Source organism: Gobius niger (genome assembly GCF_951799975.1).
Source record: "Gobius niger genome assembly, chromosome: 3".
NCBI classification, from domain to species: domain Eukaryota; kingdom Metazoa; phylum Chordata; class Actinopteri; order Gobiiformes; family Gobiidae; genus Gobius; species Gobius niger.
The window spans coordinates 3,939,179-3,956,337 of NC_136854.1; the positions used below are offsets into that span (position 1 = coordinate 3,939,179).

At 46.4% G+C, this 17,159-nt stretch overlaps 1 protein-coding gene across 2 annotated transcripts in view; it reads left to right on the forward strand.

Moving 5' to 3' along the window:
* Positions 1 to 4,652, forward strand: part of LOC306961348 (voltage-gated delayed rectifier potassium channel KCNH1-like) — a 49,979-nt gene extending 45,327 nt beyond the window's left edge. Inside the window, exons 12-14 of one of the 2 annotated variants that reach the window (XM_079554050.1) lie at positions 1,369 to 1,695; positions 4,099 to 4,140; positions 4,171 to 4,652. In XM_079554050.1, coding sequence (XP_079410176.1) covers positions 1,369 to 1,695; positions 4,099 to 4,140; positions 4,171 to 4,617 — 816 coding nt within the window. In that variant the 3' untranslated portion in view covers positions 4,618 to 4,652. Of the gene's footprint in view, positions 1 to 1,368; positions 1,696 to 4,098 lie in introns of both variants that reach the window. The other variant, XM_079554049.1, reaches the window with a different exon arrangement.
* The last annotated feature ends 12,507 nt before the right edge of the window (positions 4,653 to 17,159 follow it).

Consider the following 17,159-nt stretch of genomic DNA (forward strand, 5'->3'; position numbering starts at 1 on the left):
AAGCGGCCGAAATGAGTTTCCTTCACAGGGCGGCTGAACTCGGGAGGAGCTCGGAGTAGAGTCGCTGCTCCTTCACGTCGAAAGGAGCAGCTGAGGTGGCTAGAGCATCTGTTCCGGATACCTCCTGGTCGCCTCCCGCGGGAGGTGTTCCAGGCATGTCCTAGTAGGAGGAGGCCTCGTGGAAGACCCAGGGTTCCCCCCAGAACAGCTGGAGGACATGGACATCATTTTGTGCCTCATTTTGAAGCCCTGGAGAATTCAGTGGCTGAGTGAATGGATTTTTGTCTCTTTATTCAATTTGTGATGCAAATGTCAAATGGCTTTACTTTATGTTATTTTGGTTTTGCATTTTAGATTTTTAATTGACAATTGTCTTTGTAATCTTTAATTTCATTATTCAATTTGCCTTCGAAATATGTAACATCATTCACATCATTTACATTCTGATCATGTATTTTACATTTTGCAAAGTTCATTATCATTTGTGTTGTAAAATGAATAAAGAACCAGAATCCCAGTGCAGATTTGCAAAGCAATCAAAGTCTTTTCATTTAACCTCTTACCACCCGCCTAAACCAAATGCATTCTGTCCTCTTTGGCTGTTATATAGGCCTGTGTAACACCTCATTTGAAAGCTAAGACCCACAAAACTGACCTTTTTCTTCGCATTGTTGCTGTGTTGAGTCACCTTTTGTATGTTTCCTTTTTTTTTAAAAATTTTGTCACATTTTTGTTTAATTTTTGTCACATTTTTGTTGAATTTTTGTCATTTTTTTGTTTAATTTTTGTCACATTTTTGTTGAGTTTTTGTCACATTTTTGTTGAGTTTTTGTCACATTTTTGTTGAATTTTTGTCACATTTTTGTTGAATTTTTGTCACATTTTTGTTGAGTTTTTGTCACATTTTTGTTGAATTTTTGTCACATTTTTGTTGAATTTTTGTCACATTTTTGTAGAATTTTTGTCACATTTTTGTCACATTTTTGTCACTTTTTGGTTGAGTTTTTGTCACAATTTTTGTCATTTTTTAGATTTTTGTTTGGCAATTTCTTGTGACATTTTTGTGACATTTTTGCCACTTTTTCATCAAAGTTTTCTCACTTTTTTGTCACATTTCCATCATTGTTTTCGTCTCAGTTTTGTTGCTATTTTCACAGCTTTTTTCCAGAAGCTTTTGGACTGGGGTAAAGCCAAACTGGAGAAAATGTGCTGGGTTCAGGTGGGAGTTAAGGGGTTCACAGATGAATAAAAGTCCTGTAATATTTGTTCAGGCTCACAGTAGAAGCTCTCAGACGATCTCAGACGAGAGCTGCTGTTTCACCCCCAGGGGGCGCTGACCTCTGCTCCTCACCTCTGTGTCTCCCCCAGATCGTGTTCCGTAAGATCGCGGACGTGAAGCGCGAGGAGGAGGAGATGCTGAAGCGTAAGAACGAGGCGCCCCTGAACCTGCCGCCCGACCACCCCGTGCGGCGCCTCTTCCAGCGGTTCCGGCAGCAGAAGGAGGCGCGGCTGGCGGCCGAGCGCAGCCTCAGCGAGCAGCTGTGCGACCTCGAGCGGGGGATCATCCACTGCGAGGCGCCGCGCCCCGAGATCCTGGCCTCCACCAGCCTCGTCACCGTCAGCGAGCACCCGCCCAAAGAGACGCCGGCGGAGAGCGACGGCGAGGGGGGCGCGGCCCGGGACGCCAGGCGGCAGGTACCACGGCAACCAGGGAGGGACGACGCTGTAGCCCAAATATGGTCATTTCCTTTGTGGGAGACGGCGGCGGCTGAAGACGGGAGGAACATATGCGCATGTGCAGCAGTGATGGATACAGACGGCGTCATAGAAGGGGGCGTGGCTTCGCCGAGGGGGAAATACAATCTTTTGGGAAACACAATTTTCCACTTTTTTGCCATTTTCTGGTGGAATATGAACTTATTTATCACATACAAATAAAGTCCAGTGTAAATCGGGCCCATATGGATATTTTCTCACAGGAGATTGTCGTAGCTAGTGCTAGTTAGCTCTTAGCATTAGCAATAGATACAGACGGCATCTCTGGAATCGTCCATATATGGTCATGTTTGAAAACAGTTAAGGGGAAAACAATTTGGAGAAAAATCTAAACTTCTTATTCAAAAACTACTTTAACAAATGCTGAATTATGAATATAGTTTCTACTAAATAAAGAAACAAAGACATGGGGAGGAGCAAAGTGGTTCAACAGCCCATAAATACATGAATAACGGAGAATGCTAACATGATGCTACATGTTAGCATCGGGCTAATGCTAACGCTTAGCTAGTGCTTGCTACAACTGCCGTTTTTTCACTTCTACTGAACAATCTGCTGTGAGAAAATATCCATATGGGCCCGATTTACACTTGACTTTATTTGTATGTGATAAATAAGTTCATATTCCACCAGAAAATGGCAAAAAATAGTGAAAAATTTTGTTTCCCAAAAGATTCTATTCTCCCCCTGGGCGAGGCCACGCCCCCTTTCTATGATGAGATGCCGTCTGTATCCCAGGGTTTAGGAAACACAATTTTTCAGTCTTTTTAGCCATTTTCCGACAAAATATAAATGTATTTATCACATACACTGCGTTCCAAAGTATTATGCAAATGACATTTTTCTAAGATTTTCTAAATTGTCAACTCAAATGAGAGTCAGCATCATTTTCAAGTCTTTAACTGTTAGAGGATCATTTAAATGTTTGGATGAAAACTGCCTCCCACCCTCATAGAAGTTTCTTTTCGAGGCTCCAAAGGTTCTCAATAGGGCTGAGGTCAGGGGAGGAGGGGGTCCACATCATGAGTTTCTCTCCTTTTATGCCCATAGCAGCCAGTGATGCAGAGGTATTATTTAAAGTATGACATGGTGCGTTGTCAGGATGAAGAGGATCTTGTTCGGGAAAACACGGCTCTTCTTTTTTTTAGAAGACAGTGGTCAGTCAGAAAGAGGTCATTTTCACACCTTCAGGGATCCTAAAGGGGCCGACCAGCTCTCTCCTCATGATTCTGACTCCGCCCCCTCCTTACTGACGTCACAGCCTTGTTGGGACATTGTGGCCATTCACCAACCATCCACTACTCCATTGATCTGATCATCCAGGGTTACACGGCCTCATCAGTGAACAAGACTGTGTGAAAATGAGTCCTCATGTATTTCTAAGCCACTGCAGCCGTTTCTGCTTCAGCTTCAATGAACAGTTTAGGGGAGGCCGGATAGAAGGTTTATGCACAACTGCAGCCTCTGGAGGGTCCGACACCTTGATGTTCGGGAGACTCCAGAGGCACCAGCAGCTCCAAATACCTGTCTGCTGTTTTGTAGCTGCTGTTCTCTTAATCTGATGTGTTTGTCTGGCAGAAACCGTCCATATTGTGCCTTTATCTGCACAAACCCGAGTGTGTCTGAATCATCCACAAATCTCTTATCAGTACGATGATTACGCTTAATCTTTCATGAAATATCGAAGGTTTTCATACCTAGACCAAGGCATTCAGCTATTTCACGCCTTTCATCAGCAGAGATCCTTTTTCTTTCCCATATTGCTTGAAAATGATGATCTGCTTGATAAAGTGGAAAGTCCTTTTTCAGTAGTTTTTCCCTTAACCTGAAAACTAATCATCCCAGGTCTCTGAGATTAATGTCAGTGATTCAAAGAGCCCCGAGACACAAAACCATCCATGAGTTTCATTTAAAAACTTTTTTTTTTTTTACCTTTTTGGCACAAAAATACAATTTGCATAATAATTTGGACCGCGGTGCACAAATAAAGTCAAGTGTAAATCAGGTCCATATGCATGTTTATTCACAGCAGATTGATCAAAGATTGTTCAGTGAAACAATGGCAGTCATAGCTAATGCTAGCGTTAGCATTAGCACATATTTTGCCTTCAGTGTATCTGTTTTTTGGTATCATTTGATGATTCAACAAATATGATGCCCATGGGATTGGGTAAAAGAAATGGGGGGGAAAGTGCTATGCCTGTATACTATACTGGAAAAATTGTAAATTGCAATGATGGCATCGCACCAATAAAAAGTTGATCCAAAAAAAAAAAAAAAGCAGTAGCACATATTTACTAATTTCTGTTTCCTCTTTTCCAGAGCGTCGGCCGCGGCGTGCAGAACGGCAGCGTGTGCCGGGGGGCGGAGCCTCCGAAGGCGGAGCCTCCGAAGGCGGAGCCTCCGAAGGCGAAGGGGTGGGGCCGGTTCAAACAGGCGACGGCGAAGGCGGAGCCGTGGAGACGCGTGGCCAAAGCCGAGTCCATGGAGACGCTGCCGGACCGAGCCAAGTCCCAGGACCACGAGGCGCCGCTGAAGAAAACCGACTCGTGCGACAGCGGCATCACCAAGAGCGACCTGCGGCTGGACGCCGGGGGGGAGGGGCTTAGCGAGGGGCCGGACGGGGGTGCGGCGGGGGCGGAGCAGCAGCAGGCGGTCCACGCCGCCTTCACCGAGCTGAAGCAGGAGATCCGAGACGACATCCGCGCGCTGGACCGGCGCATGGGGGCGCTAGAGAGCCAGCTGGGGGAGCTGCTGCGCCTGCTGCGCTCCAGGAAGTCCAGCGGCTCCTTCTTCGAGGCGTCGCGGCCGCCGTCGCCCGACTCCGACAGCTTTGCATGAAACGTTTCTCCTGCACTTTGCACTTTTCTGTTGATTCACTCGAGTCTCTGTAAAATGTGAAGCTGACGACGCTCCGGCGCCTGCACTGTGAACCTGCACTTCCTCACAGTTTTACCTTTCAGTCTCTGATCTGACTTTTCTGCACACGGTTTTGAGCTTTTTTTCTCATTTGTGCCGTTCTTAGTCAGAACTGAATGTCTAAGTGTTGAGATTGTACCTTTAACTTGTTGAAAACTTATTTTTTAGCAGGTTTTGGTCCTAAACAGTGTTGGGCAGTAAACGGTTCATAAGTAATCCACTAGTGCATTTAGATTATTCATCTTATTCTGCCCCGCCCACTTTTGCCTCAGATCAGGTCTTCCTCTGTCTGGTCCTTTGGCTTTGTGTCCGAGTAGCAGATTTTCTCTTGACGTCTGTAAACCAGCACAAGTTTGGGCCAAAACAAAAAATGTCTCTGTTTGAACAGGAAAGATCAGGTCCCTCAGCTTTAAAGACGTTTCCACAATGAGGCCGTTCCTCGCACTACATTATGGAACCCGATGGAGAACAAGACGTTCTCGACTATGAAAAACGTATTAAACAAATGAAAGTGAGTGAAGAGTGGGCGGAGCCTCCACAGGCTCTGGAGCCAGTTATTGCACTGAAAAGGCTCACAAATGTTGGGCTAATAAAAAAACTAGCGTGGTTAAAAACATTTCCCCTCCCCCAGCGTGGTCACATGGGTCACATGGGTCACATGGGTCACATGGGTCACACGGGTCACATGGGTCACATGGGTCACATGGGTCACACGGGTCACATGGGTCACATGGGTCACATGGGTCACATGGGTCACATGGGTCATAGGGCTGCTCGATTATTGAAAAAATAATAATCACGATTATTTTTGTCATAATTGAAATCACCTTTATTCAATCGATTATTTGTTGCCTTTAAAAAAAAACTTTATTTTATTTATTTATTAATCAAAACACTGATGATATTTTCTGTTTTCTGAACAGTCATAAAAGTACAAATGATTCAAGTTTGCCTCGATTAAGGAGAGGTCTCTGTTTCACACCTGCCCCCTGCTGGCCAGCCCTCACACCTGCCCCCTGCTGGCCAGCCCTCACACCTGCCCCCTGCTGACCAGCCCTCACACCTGCCCCCTGCTGGCCAGCCCTCACACCTGCCCCCTGCTGGCCAGCCCTCACACCTGCCCCCTGCTGGCCAGCCCTCACACCTGCACAGGTAAACTGAGCAGTGCGGCTGATGACATCATCACACAGCGCCGTTTGTTTTTATGTCAGACAAAAGCATGAGCCGTGGCACGAGAAAAGCGAAGGGTAAATAATCCCAGCGCCGTGAAATAACAAATTGAAAAAAAAAAGAAAAAAAAAAAAGAAAATTATAATCTTCTTTTTTGCAATTATGCTAATTTTGTCATCGTTTACTGTTGTAATCTAAATCGTAGTTGAATTTCGATTAATTGCACAGCCTTGATGGGTCATAGTGATTTTTAGAGAAAGAAAAACTCTTTGGAGCCAGACTTTGGAGCCGTTATTGGGACGTTTGAAGTCTCATTAGAATCAATGCTCCCAAGTGTCTCTTGGAGTCGCCCCGGCCACCAGGGGGCGGTATTACAACAACGTCAGCTCCCATCATGAGGACCATAGAGAAGCGCCTTCCTCTCCCATTGGAAGTGACCAAAGAAGCGAGTAGTTTAGGAGTAATCAGTAGTTGGATTACTTTAACTTTACTGCCCCACACTGGCCCTAAAACATCCGCCTTTGCACTGTGAATTTCATTTTTATTGCACATTTTTATTTTTATTTTAGTGAATTTTAGATTTCAAGGCTTCTGCAAAAAAGAAGGGGAAACTTCTGCCATTTTTCCGGAGCGTTATTGGTTCATCTCAGACCGACATGTTTATACTTTCAGAGATTGTTTGTGAAGGAACTCGTGCCGCTCCATCAGCCAATGATTGTCCCGCGCCGTCTGATTGTTCTCAGACCTGGACCTGGACACGGACTCGGTCTTGACTTGAACGTTTCCGAAGCCCTCGTTTGTTCTGCATAATTGTAACTCGCGGTTTCCGGTCTTCCAGCGGTAACGGCAGCGCACGGTCCCATCGGAGACAGATGCAAAATCAGCGTCTTCCGGGAATCAAAGCGGACTTCTACGTCTTCCAGAGAGAGATTTGCCAAAACTGCTCAGTGATCCCGTGGACCCGGATCACAAATATCTTCAGTTTTGGACGGACGAGCGAGAGTCGCAGCTGAACGGACACGTGTTTGGAGGCCTCACTGTTCTGCGGGGGCGGACTGGCCATACGTCCGTTCTGTGCTCTTCCGGCCTTCCAGTCTGGCCCCTCACTTTACCTTACCCTTACCCCCGGGCGTGACCGAGCTTTACCCAAATCTAAAAGCTTAAAAAGAAAGCATCCAAAGACAAAAATGTGCTGGAAAAGCGACAGAAAAGTGAGAAAAACACAACAAAATGTGAGGAAAACGTGACGACAAAGCAATGAAAAAAGCGATGAAAAAAACAAACAAAAACGTGACAAAAAACCCCCCCGAAAAACAAGAGACGAAAAAGCGACAAAAAAGTGACAAAAACACAACAAAATGTGAGGAAAACGTGACGACAAAGCAATGAAAAAAGCGGTGAAAAAAACGACAAAAACATGACAAAAAACAAACAAAAAACAAGAGACGAAAACACAACGAAAAAGTGACAAAAACACAACAAAATGTGACGAAGACATGACAACAAAGCAATGAAAAAAGCGATGAAAAAAACAAACAAAAACGTGACAAAACCCCCCCTCCGAAAAACAAGAGACGAAAACACAACGAAAAAGTGACAAAAAATTGACGACAAACACGCCAAAAATCCACAAAAAAAGGAGTGAAAAAGCAACAAAAACAAATAAAAACAAACAAAAATGGAGCGACGACGTGACAAAAAGTTCCCGTCACTTTTCTAGATTTGAGCTTTCAAATGAGCCGTTACAGTGTTGCTCTCCAGTCAAGAAGCCTTTGGATTTGGGTAAAGCCGAACCGGAGTCCAGGGCTGTTTTTCAGTCCCGGTCCGGCCCCTGCTGTTCCGGCTCCGTCCGGCAGGAAATAAAAGTCTTCAGTTGTTTGGCAATAATGTGGAAGGATCTCTCGTCGTCTGGAAGCGGGACTCGGTCGTTTGTTTGCCCTGGTTTCTCCAGAGCGCCCCCTATAGGTCAGAGTGAGGACCTTCAACTCAAATCCCTAGCGGAGTCCTCCCCGCCTAACCCAGTGTAACATTACTGTAAACCAGGCTGTACAGTTGTTTAAAACGTGTGTAAAGAGAAACACTTTCTACACTGTAAATTCCAACTCATTGCGTTTACTTGGAATAAGCTGTAAACCCGATGCTTAATTATTAAGCCCAAAGTTAAAGGGATAGTTCAGGATTTCTGACATAGGGCCTCTTTTCCTCGTTATCCAGAGTGTTGCTGATTTCTGGAGATATTTTGTAATTCATGCAGTTCTTATATCTGAAGAGTTTCGTGGCGCTAGGCTAGTGCTAGGCTAGTGCATGTCTATGGTATCAGCTAGCCTGCATTAAAAACAGTGTGACCCGCTCCACAGAGCACCTGAATCACTGATAACACCAGACTAACCATAAACATGTCTGTGTCCATAGAATCATTTGAACCATTTTGCATTAAAAATAACTTATATCAGGGGTCGGAAGGTTTGTTCGGTGGAGCCGGGTTTCTTCATCGTCAAAAGACCAAGGCTGAACTCTCCAATTGAAGCAATTGAAGTAAAGCATCACTTTCTACATATGCCAGTGTTGTAGATCATATACACTGGAAAAATGTCCATCGTAAATGAGATAAATGACTTAAATTCGCTTGAATAAAGGTTTTTGAACTAATCTAAGATCAGATAAAAACACTAATGCCAATTGAACAAATAGAAATCCCACTGGAAATCAAACAAATTAACTTTTACTGTAAAAAAATATATATTTATTTTTCACTTGAAATTATACAAATAATCTGAATTAAGAAAAAACGTGCGCTTGTTCCATTGGCAAGAATAGGTTTTATCTGCTTCAAGACCAGACCAAATCCACTCAATCTTTAGATTTAATGCCTTAATTCAAGTATTCTTAGAGCATTCTTTTAGGATTATGGCCTAAAAGGTGCTCTGCTAAGACATTTTAAGGAATTTACAGTATTTTTAACATTTCTAGAGCACTTTAACAGGCATTTGAGCTCTGATTTGGGTCATAGTATTTCTCAAAATCAACTCGAGGGCCAGAGTCTGGGCCGGTTTTGGCCCCCGGGCCTGACGTTGTCTACCCCTGCCTTATATTATAGCATCAGCTTCGTGGTTGTAAAAGCTACGCAGCGGCGGAGTGATCTGCTAGAAAATAGTCCCTCAAAATGTCACACTGTTTTTAATGCAGGCTAGCTGATACCATAGACATGCACTAGCCTAGCGCCACGAAACTCTTAAAATATAAGAACTGCATGAACTACAAAAAACAATGTCTCCATAAATCAGCAACACTCTGGATAACGAGGAAATGAGGCCCTATGTCAAAAATCCTGAAGTATCCCTTTAAGAGATGATGAAGCCGTTCTCTTTTGGATTCAAAACAGTTCAGAGGAATCTGATTGGCTCATTCTGCACATGTGACCTTTTACCTGAACCAATCACAGGCAACATGAGTCATAGCTTAGTTTTGTCAGTTCCCGTTACAGGGGGGCAGTGGAGGACACGGGGGGGACCGAGTTCCGCTCTGCAGACGGCGAACACTGTGACTCGGCTGAGAGAGTCGCCTGGACCGGGCTGTGGGCGGCTCCACTGTGACTCGGTCGAGAGAGTCGCCTGGACCGGGCTGTGGGCGGCTCCACTGTGACTCGGTTGAGAGAGTCGCCTGGACCGGGCTGTGGGCGGCTCCACTGTGACTCGGTTGAGAGAGTCGCCTGGACCGGGCTGTGGGCGGCTCCACTGTGACTCGGTTGAGAGAGTCGCCTGGACCGGGCTGTGGGCGGCTCCACTGTGACTCGGCTGAGAGAGTCGCCTGGACCGGGCTGTGGGCGGCTCCACTGTGACTCGGTTGAGAGAGTCGCCTGGACCGGGCTGTGGGCGGCTCCACTGTGACTCGGCTGAGAGAGTCGCCTGGACCGGGCTGTGGGCGGCTCCACTGTGACTCGGCTGAGAGAGTCGCCTGGACCGGGCTGTGGGCGGCTCCACTGTGACTCGGTTGAGAGAGTCGCCTGGACCGGGCTGTGGGCGGCTCCACTGTGACTCGGCTGAGAGAGTCGCCTGGACCGGGCTGTGGGCGGCTCCACTGTGACTCGGCTGAGAGAGTCGCCTGGACCGGGCTGTGGGCGGCTCCACTGTGACTCGGTTGAGAGAGTCGCCTGGACCGGGCTGTGGGCGGCTCCACTGTGACTCGGTTGAGAGAGTCGCCTGGACCGGGCTGTGGGCGGCTCCACTGTGACTCGGCTGAGAGAGTCGCCTGGACCGGGCTGTGGGCGGCTCCACTGTGACTCGGCTGAGAGAGTCGCCTGGACCGGGCTGTGGGCGGCTCCACTGTGACTCGGCTGAGAGAGTCGCCTGGACCGGGCTGTGGGCGGCTCCACTGTGACTCGGCTGAGAGAGTCGCCTGGACCGGGCTGTGGGCGGCTCCACTGTGACTCGGTCGAGAGAGTCGCCTGGACCGGGCTGTGGGAGGCTCCACTGTGACTCGGTTGAGAGAGTCGCCTGGACCGGGCTGTGGGCGGCTCCACTGTGACGAGCCCCGTGTTTCGTGTTCGTGTCCAACACTAATACTGTATTTATGGATATGCAAACGCTACCGCCCCGTGTAATAACAAAGAACCCAGCCGCCCCGGGACAGGGCTCAGAGCGTCGCCGCGGCAACCACCACACGGCTCCAGACCATAACAGGGAGTAACAAAGTACCGTAGGGATCTGCACTTGACCTGAGGGAGTTTATGTCGAGAACCTGCTGCTGTTAACTCAATGTTTTTCTAAAAGCCCCGAAGTGAAAAGTACAAAGTCGGCAGCAGATTTTCACCGACTTTGGATTTTCTACGTTAAATATAAGAATTTAAGTCAAGTTTCAGATATTAAACCTCTTAACTCCCGCCTGAACCGAGAGGATCTTTTTCCTCACGTCATCATTTTTTTGTTGGGTATTCAACTCATTTTTGAAAAATTATTTTTTTAATAATTTTTTTCACATTTTTGTCATTTTTGGGTCATATTTTTTGTAATTTTTTGTCAAATTTTTATCATATTTTTCGTCATTTTTTTGTCACATTTTTGTCATTTTTTTAATAAATTTTTTGTCATTTTCTGTCATTTTTTTCATCCATTAATTGTCAAATTTTTGTCACATTTTTGTCATTTTTTTGTCACATTTTTATCACATTTTTGTCACATTTTTTGTCTTTTTTTGTCACATTTTTGTCATTTTTTGTCACATTTTTGTCATTTTTTTGTCAAATCTTTATCATATTTTTTGTCATTTTTTTGTCATTTTTTAATCATTTTTTTGTCATTTTTTGGTCATTTTTTGGTCATTTTTTGGTCACATTTTTGCCACTTTTTCTTTTTTGTCAATGTTTTCTCACTTTTTTGTCACATTTCCATCATTGTTTTCGTCTCAGTTCAGTCACTATTTTCTCACCTTGTTTCCTGAAGCTTTTGGACTGGGGTAAAGCCAAACTGGAGAAAAAGTGCTCGGTTCAGGTGGGACGTAAGGGGTTAATGCCATTTTAATCGGGGCCGGTTTTATCGGCCAATGGACCAGAGCCACACGAGCGTCATGTGACTGAGTGGATCCTCCGGAGCCGCTGCTCTTCCTCTCGTTTTTTCCCCCATGAGTTTTAACCTCCGTCTTGACCAAGTAACTCATCACTGTAGGTTGTTTTGAAGCTAACGGCTAACGCTACATCAAAAGTAAAATAGTGGCAACATTTTGAAGGAGCCTCTCAAAGATAAAGGGCCTGTCTTTTGAATTAATATTTTTCAGTTGTTTCATTTACGTTGGAACCAGGGATAGGTCTTGCCACCCCACTCAGCCAGGCTTTGTCCTCGTCTGGAACTGTCTAAAGTCCAATGTCGTCATTAACCTGGCACTTTATAAATGCATTGTTTCAAGGACTAGTTATAATCCAGATCTTCAAAGCCTGATTCCTTTAAGGGGGGGGGAGTATTATGCTTTTTTCAGTCCCATAGCACCAGTCTATATCACACTATAAAGATGACAAACCTTCTGTTGGTCTGTAAATGCAGTAAATTAGAATAACTGCCTTGTATAAAATGTCTCTCTCAAAATGGCTGTAGTGAATGTCTTGAAATAGGCCTCTGTCTCTTTAAGAACCTCTGAGCCTTTCGGACACGCCCCCTCCACACCCTATCTGTGGCATCAGTGGGGAGGGGGTTCTGCTGAGGAGCAGTGGTTGGTTACTCGGCTGGTGAGGCGTCTCCAGGAGGTGGGGGCGTTCCTAGGAGGACTCAGGCAAACCTATCCCTAAAATGGCCGCCATCAGAGTTTTTACAGATTACTCAAAAATACGTGAATGTGCCAAAGCAACACTTCAGGCACGTTTTTAATGAGGGAATGACAGAATAACATGATGGAAAGCTTGAAAAAGTCCATTTTGCATAATACCCCCCCTTTAATAGCTGTTTTGGTCTGTAGAACCAATGTGACGTCTCACACCTGCTCCAGAAGCTGCTTGGTGCTCACAGAGGCTCACTCAGGTTATTATATTTACTGACAGGACAAAGAATTACAACAACTTTATAGCTAATTATTATACGGCTCTTCACAATGCAAGTGAACGCTCCGTTGACTTGAATGGGATTTCACAAAGTTCGCCCTGTCAGGACTTATTTTCCCGATAAAGACCAGCGTTCTAGACATTATCCCTTACATTAGGAGCACAGTGCTGACATCTGTATCATTTTGGAAGATTCAGCTGCAGCTAAACGGAAAAAAAATGCCTTTCAATCAAGCAAAAGCTGCAAACCCCGCTATAAACGTCCCACAGTGTAATCGAGCACGTGGTGATTTCCCAAAGAGACGTGTGAGTCTGCAGGAGGAAGAGTCTGCTTAAACCCCAGAGCGTGATCGTCTTATCGCTCCGTCCCAGAGCGAGGCCACAATAATGCCGCGAGGCGCAGATGGCGGAGGCGGAGATGATTATCGCTCAGACGTTTCCATCACAGAGCGGTTCATCTGTATGTTAAACAGAGCAGAGGTCAGAGCGGAGCAGGACGCTGCTCAAACAACCACGGGATGGAGAAGACTGGGACCCGATAATAGTTCTGGAAGTCACTGCACGACGTGAGGACGAGCAGCCTCTGGCTCTACCTCTGGGCTCTGGGCTCTGGGCTCTGGCTCTGGCTCGGGCTCGGGCTCGGGCTCTGGCTCGGGCTCGGGCTCTGGGCTCTGGGCTCTGGCTCTGGCTCGGGCTCGGGCTCGGGCTCGGGCTCGGGCTCGGGCTCTGGGCTCTGGGCTCTGGCTCTGGCTCGGGCTCTGGCTCTGGCTCTGGCTCGGGCTCGGGCTCTGGCTCGGGCTCTGGGCTCTGGGCTCTGGCTCTGCCTCTGCCTCTGGGCTCGGACTGTGACTCTGGCTCTGACTCTGTCGCTGCTGCAAAAGAGGATCAGTTCAAACGACCACTGGTGCAGCTGAGAGTCCTATTGTGGTAACTATGGTAACAGACTGTATCTATGGTTAAGTCCAGCGTCTTCTCTCAGCACAGATGAACTGAGGTCACATGACTGTCTCATGAACTGGAAACAATGGGCCTCATGAACATCTTAAGAAGGTCCACTGTTAGAAAACACGCCCTTCACTCCTGTATCCGAGGTGAGCGGGACATTTGAAAGTGCCGTGTGCAAAACCAAAACCAATAACAAAGACAAAAGAACTTTAACTCACCCACAGGCACCGTCCTCCTGGTGCTGCTCGAGCGCCCACTCAGATCTGTGAGGTGAATCTGGACTCAGTATAAAAGGATTCGACGTCTCTCCTCACAGGCCAGTGCATCTCCACTGAACGAGGAGAGCATCGAGATCGAAGCCAACAAATGCATTTAGTCCTATTTTTAATAGTGTTGCTCCAAATCACTTTTTTCCGTGTGATCCTTTATGGCCGCCCTGTCTCCTCCTGCACAGCCTGCTCCTTAAAAGGGTACAAAGGCGGCCCACTGAAAAAGCTTCCACTATTTCAGGCTGATAAACAACAACCAGAGTGGTTGGAGTGGTAGAAAAAATAAACCTCTTGTGAGGTTCTAAGGAGGTCTGAAGTCCCATTAGAATCTTGTTTATCAAGTGTCTTTTGGAGTCGCCCCGGCCACCAGGGGGCGGTATTACAGCTAAATGAGGACCATAGAGAAGCACGTTCCTCTCCCATTGGCCAAAACCTTCAGCACATGGCTCATTCTGCAGATTAGCAAAGCTGTGTCTTATGTGTTTGATTCTACTGTTTATTATGGGATGAATGTATTTCAGGCAGAGGCGTCTCACGAGGACCTCACACAGTCCCTGACATTTCAACATAAAGAAAGATCCAGTTTAGCCTGAAAGAGAGGGAGGAGGGACAGCCTGGGCCTGGAGCCGTGCCGTGGTCCTCAGTGGGGAGTTTTCTTTGGGGGGGGGCTGGGTTCACTCTGAAGCACTTTTCTGTCGGTGTTAAATGTCCGTCTTTGTCCAAACGTTGCATGAGTTAAAGGAGAGGTCGTGTTAATAATAAAGCGCTGGTATAACTGTCATTTCCCCGTCGCTGTTGGAGACGCCCCAAACTCCATGATCCTCCCCCCCCCATTCCCCCCCAGCTCCCAATAAACGCTTTTTTTACTTTCTACTTCCTGTTTGTGCTGTTTACTTTCACTGAGGCGTGACCACAGGGGACGAGGAGGAGGGGCTTAGAGGAGGGAGGAGGGGCTTTGAGGAGGTGGGGCTTTGAGGAGGGAGGAGGAGGGGCTTTGAGGAGGGAGGAGGAGGAGTGGCTTTGAGGAGGGAGGAGGGGCTTTGAGGAGGGAGGAGGGGCTTTGAGGAGGGAATAACGGCTCACCTCAGTGTTCTGGCTGATCTAAAAGAGCCGGTTTTCTGTCCACATGTATCATTTAGGCTCATGTATGACGAGGACTCCTTATTCCTTCAAGCCGGCAAACTGAGACCCCCCAGTTAGTCGGACGCAGAACACCCACACCCACTGGACTGTACTCGTTATTTATGCACATTTCCACCATTTGACGCTTGAGGGAACGCATCACATTTTACATTCTGAAGGATTTCCACTTCAGGCGATGTTTCAGCTGAAAATCCTCAACATTTCCTTCACTTGAGAAGTGCCCCCCACACGACCTCTGCTGTCTCTCCCTCCACCCCCTCACTTCCCGCTCTTTCTCCTCTCTCTTTTTGTCTCTCCTCTGCCTTTCTGTCTACCCCCTTTTCCCTCTCTCTCCTTCTCTCTCATCTCCTCTCCATTTCTTCTGCCTTCCTGTCCTCCCTCCTCCTGCTCTCTCTTTATCTCTTTCTCTCCCTCTCCTCACTCTTTCTCCCTCTCTCTTCCCCTTTCTCTCCCACTACTCCTCCCTTCTTCCTTTTCCCTCCTCCTTTTCTCCCTCCCTCCTCCTCCCTCCTCTTTCTTCTCTCCCTCCTCCTCCTTTTCTCCCTCCCTCCTCCTCCCTCTCTCCTTCTCTCCCTCCTTCTCTCCCTCCTTCTCTCCCTCCCTCTCTCCTTCTCTCCCTCCCTCCTCCTTCCCTCCCTCCTCCTTCCCTCCCTCCTCCTTCTCTCCTCTCCCTCCCTCCTCTTTGCCTCCCTCCTTCTCTCCCTCCTCCCTCCCTCCTCCTTCTCTCCCTCCTCCTTCTCTCCCTCCTCCTCCTTTTCTCCCTCCCTCCTCCTCCCTCCTCTTCCTTCTCTCCCTCCTCCTTCCCTCCCTCCCTCCTCTCTCCCTCCTCCTCTCTCTCCCTCCCTCCTCCTTCCCTCCCTCTCTCCCTCCTCCTTCTCTCCCTCCCTCCCTCCTCCTTCTCTCCTCTCCCTCCCTCCTCTTTGCCTCCCTCCTTCTCTCCCTCCTCCCTCCCTCCCTCCTCCTCCTTCTCTCCCTCCCTCTCTCCCTCCTCCTTCTCTCCCTCCCTCCCTCTTCCTTCTCTCCCTCTTCCTTCTCTCCCTCTTCCTTCTCTCCCTCCCTCCCTCTTCCTTCTCTCCCTCTTCCTTCTCTCCCTCCCTCCCTCTTCCCTCTCTCCCTCCCTCCTTCTCTCTCTCCCTCCTCCCTCCCTCTCTCCCTCCTCCTCTCCCTCCCTCCCCCTCCTTCTCTCCCTCCTCCTTCTCTCCCTCCCTCCTGTAAATACCGCTGCTTGTTGTTTATCAGACTGTGGTATTGACACAAACTAAACGCTCCATCGATTCCGCCTCCCCCGAGGAAAGACCTGAACTTCTCTCTCCCCCTCTTTCTTTCTCTCCTCCCCCTCTCTCTCCTCTTCTCTCTGCATTGCGGCGCCTCCTCTCTGCGCTCTCTGACCCCACAGCGCCCTCTGCTGGAGCTGGTCCGCTCTCACAGCGTCTCTGAACAAACTACAGAGTCAAGAAAAATCCAAACCTCCGACTCAGAGCAAACTCCAGTCAATGCAAACACTTTTATGAGTTCATTTGTTTTATTGAAGAAAAGAGGACATTTTCCCAGTAAATAATGTAAATATTTATGTGTTTGTTAAACTCTTAACTCCCGCCTGAACCGAGAGGATCTTTTTCCTCACGTCGTCAGATTATTTTTCCATCATTTTTTATGTTGGGTATTCAACTCATGTAACTTTTTTGTCATTTTTTTGGTCATTTTTTCGTCCATTTTTTATCATATTTTTTGTCACATTTTTTTTTTTTTTTTGTCACATTTTTATCACATTTGTGTAATTTTCTTGTCATTTTTTGTCACCTTTTTCTTTTTTTTGTACTTTTTTTTAAATCAAATTTTGGTCATTTTTTGTCACATTTTTGCCATTTTTTTCATAAATTTTTTGTCACATTTTGTTTATTTTTTCGTAAATTTTTTATCTAATTTTTTTCATTTTTTTGTCAAATTTTTATCACATTTTTGTCATATTTTCGTCACATTTTGTCACATTTTGTCACATTTTTGTCTTTTTCGTTGACTTTTTTCGTCCATTTTTTGTCACATTTTTTGGTCACATTTTTGTCTTTTTTTTTGTCATTTTTTGTCAATTTTTTTGTCAAATTTTTGTCAGTTTTTGTCACATTTTTTTTATTTTTTCGTCAATTTTTTTTTATCAAATTTTTGTCATTTTTTTGTCCAATTTTTATCAATTTTTTCACATTTTTGTCATTTTTTGTCAATTTTTTTGTCAATTTCTTGTGACATTTTTGTGAAATTTTTGCCACTTTTTCATCAATCTTTTCATCACTTTTTTGTCACATTTCCATCATTGTTTCTGTCTCAGTTTTGTTGCTATTTCCACAGCTTTTTTCCAGAAGCTTTTGGATTGGGGTAAAGCCAAACTGGAGAAAATGTGCTCGGTTCAGGCGGGAGTT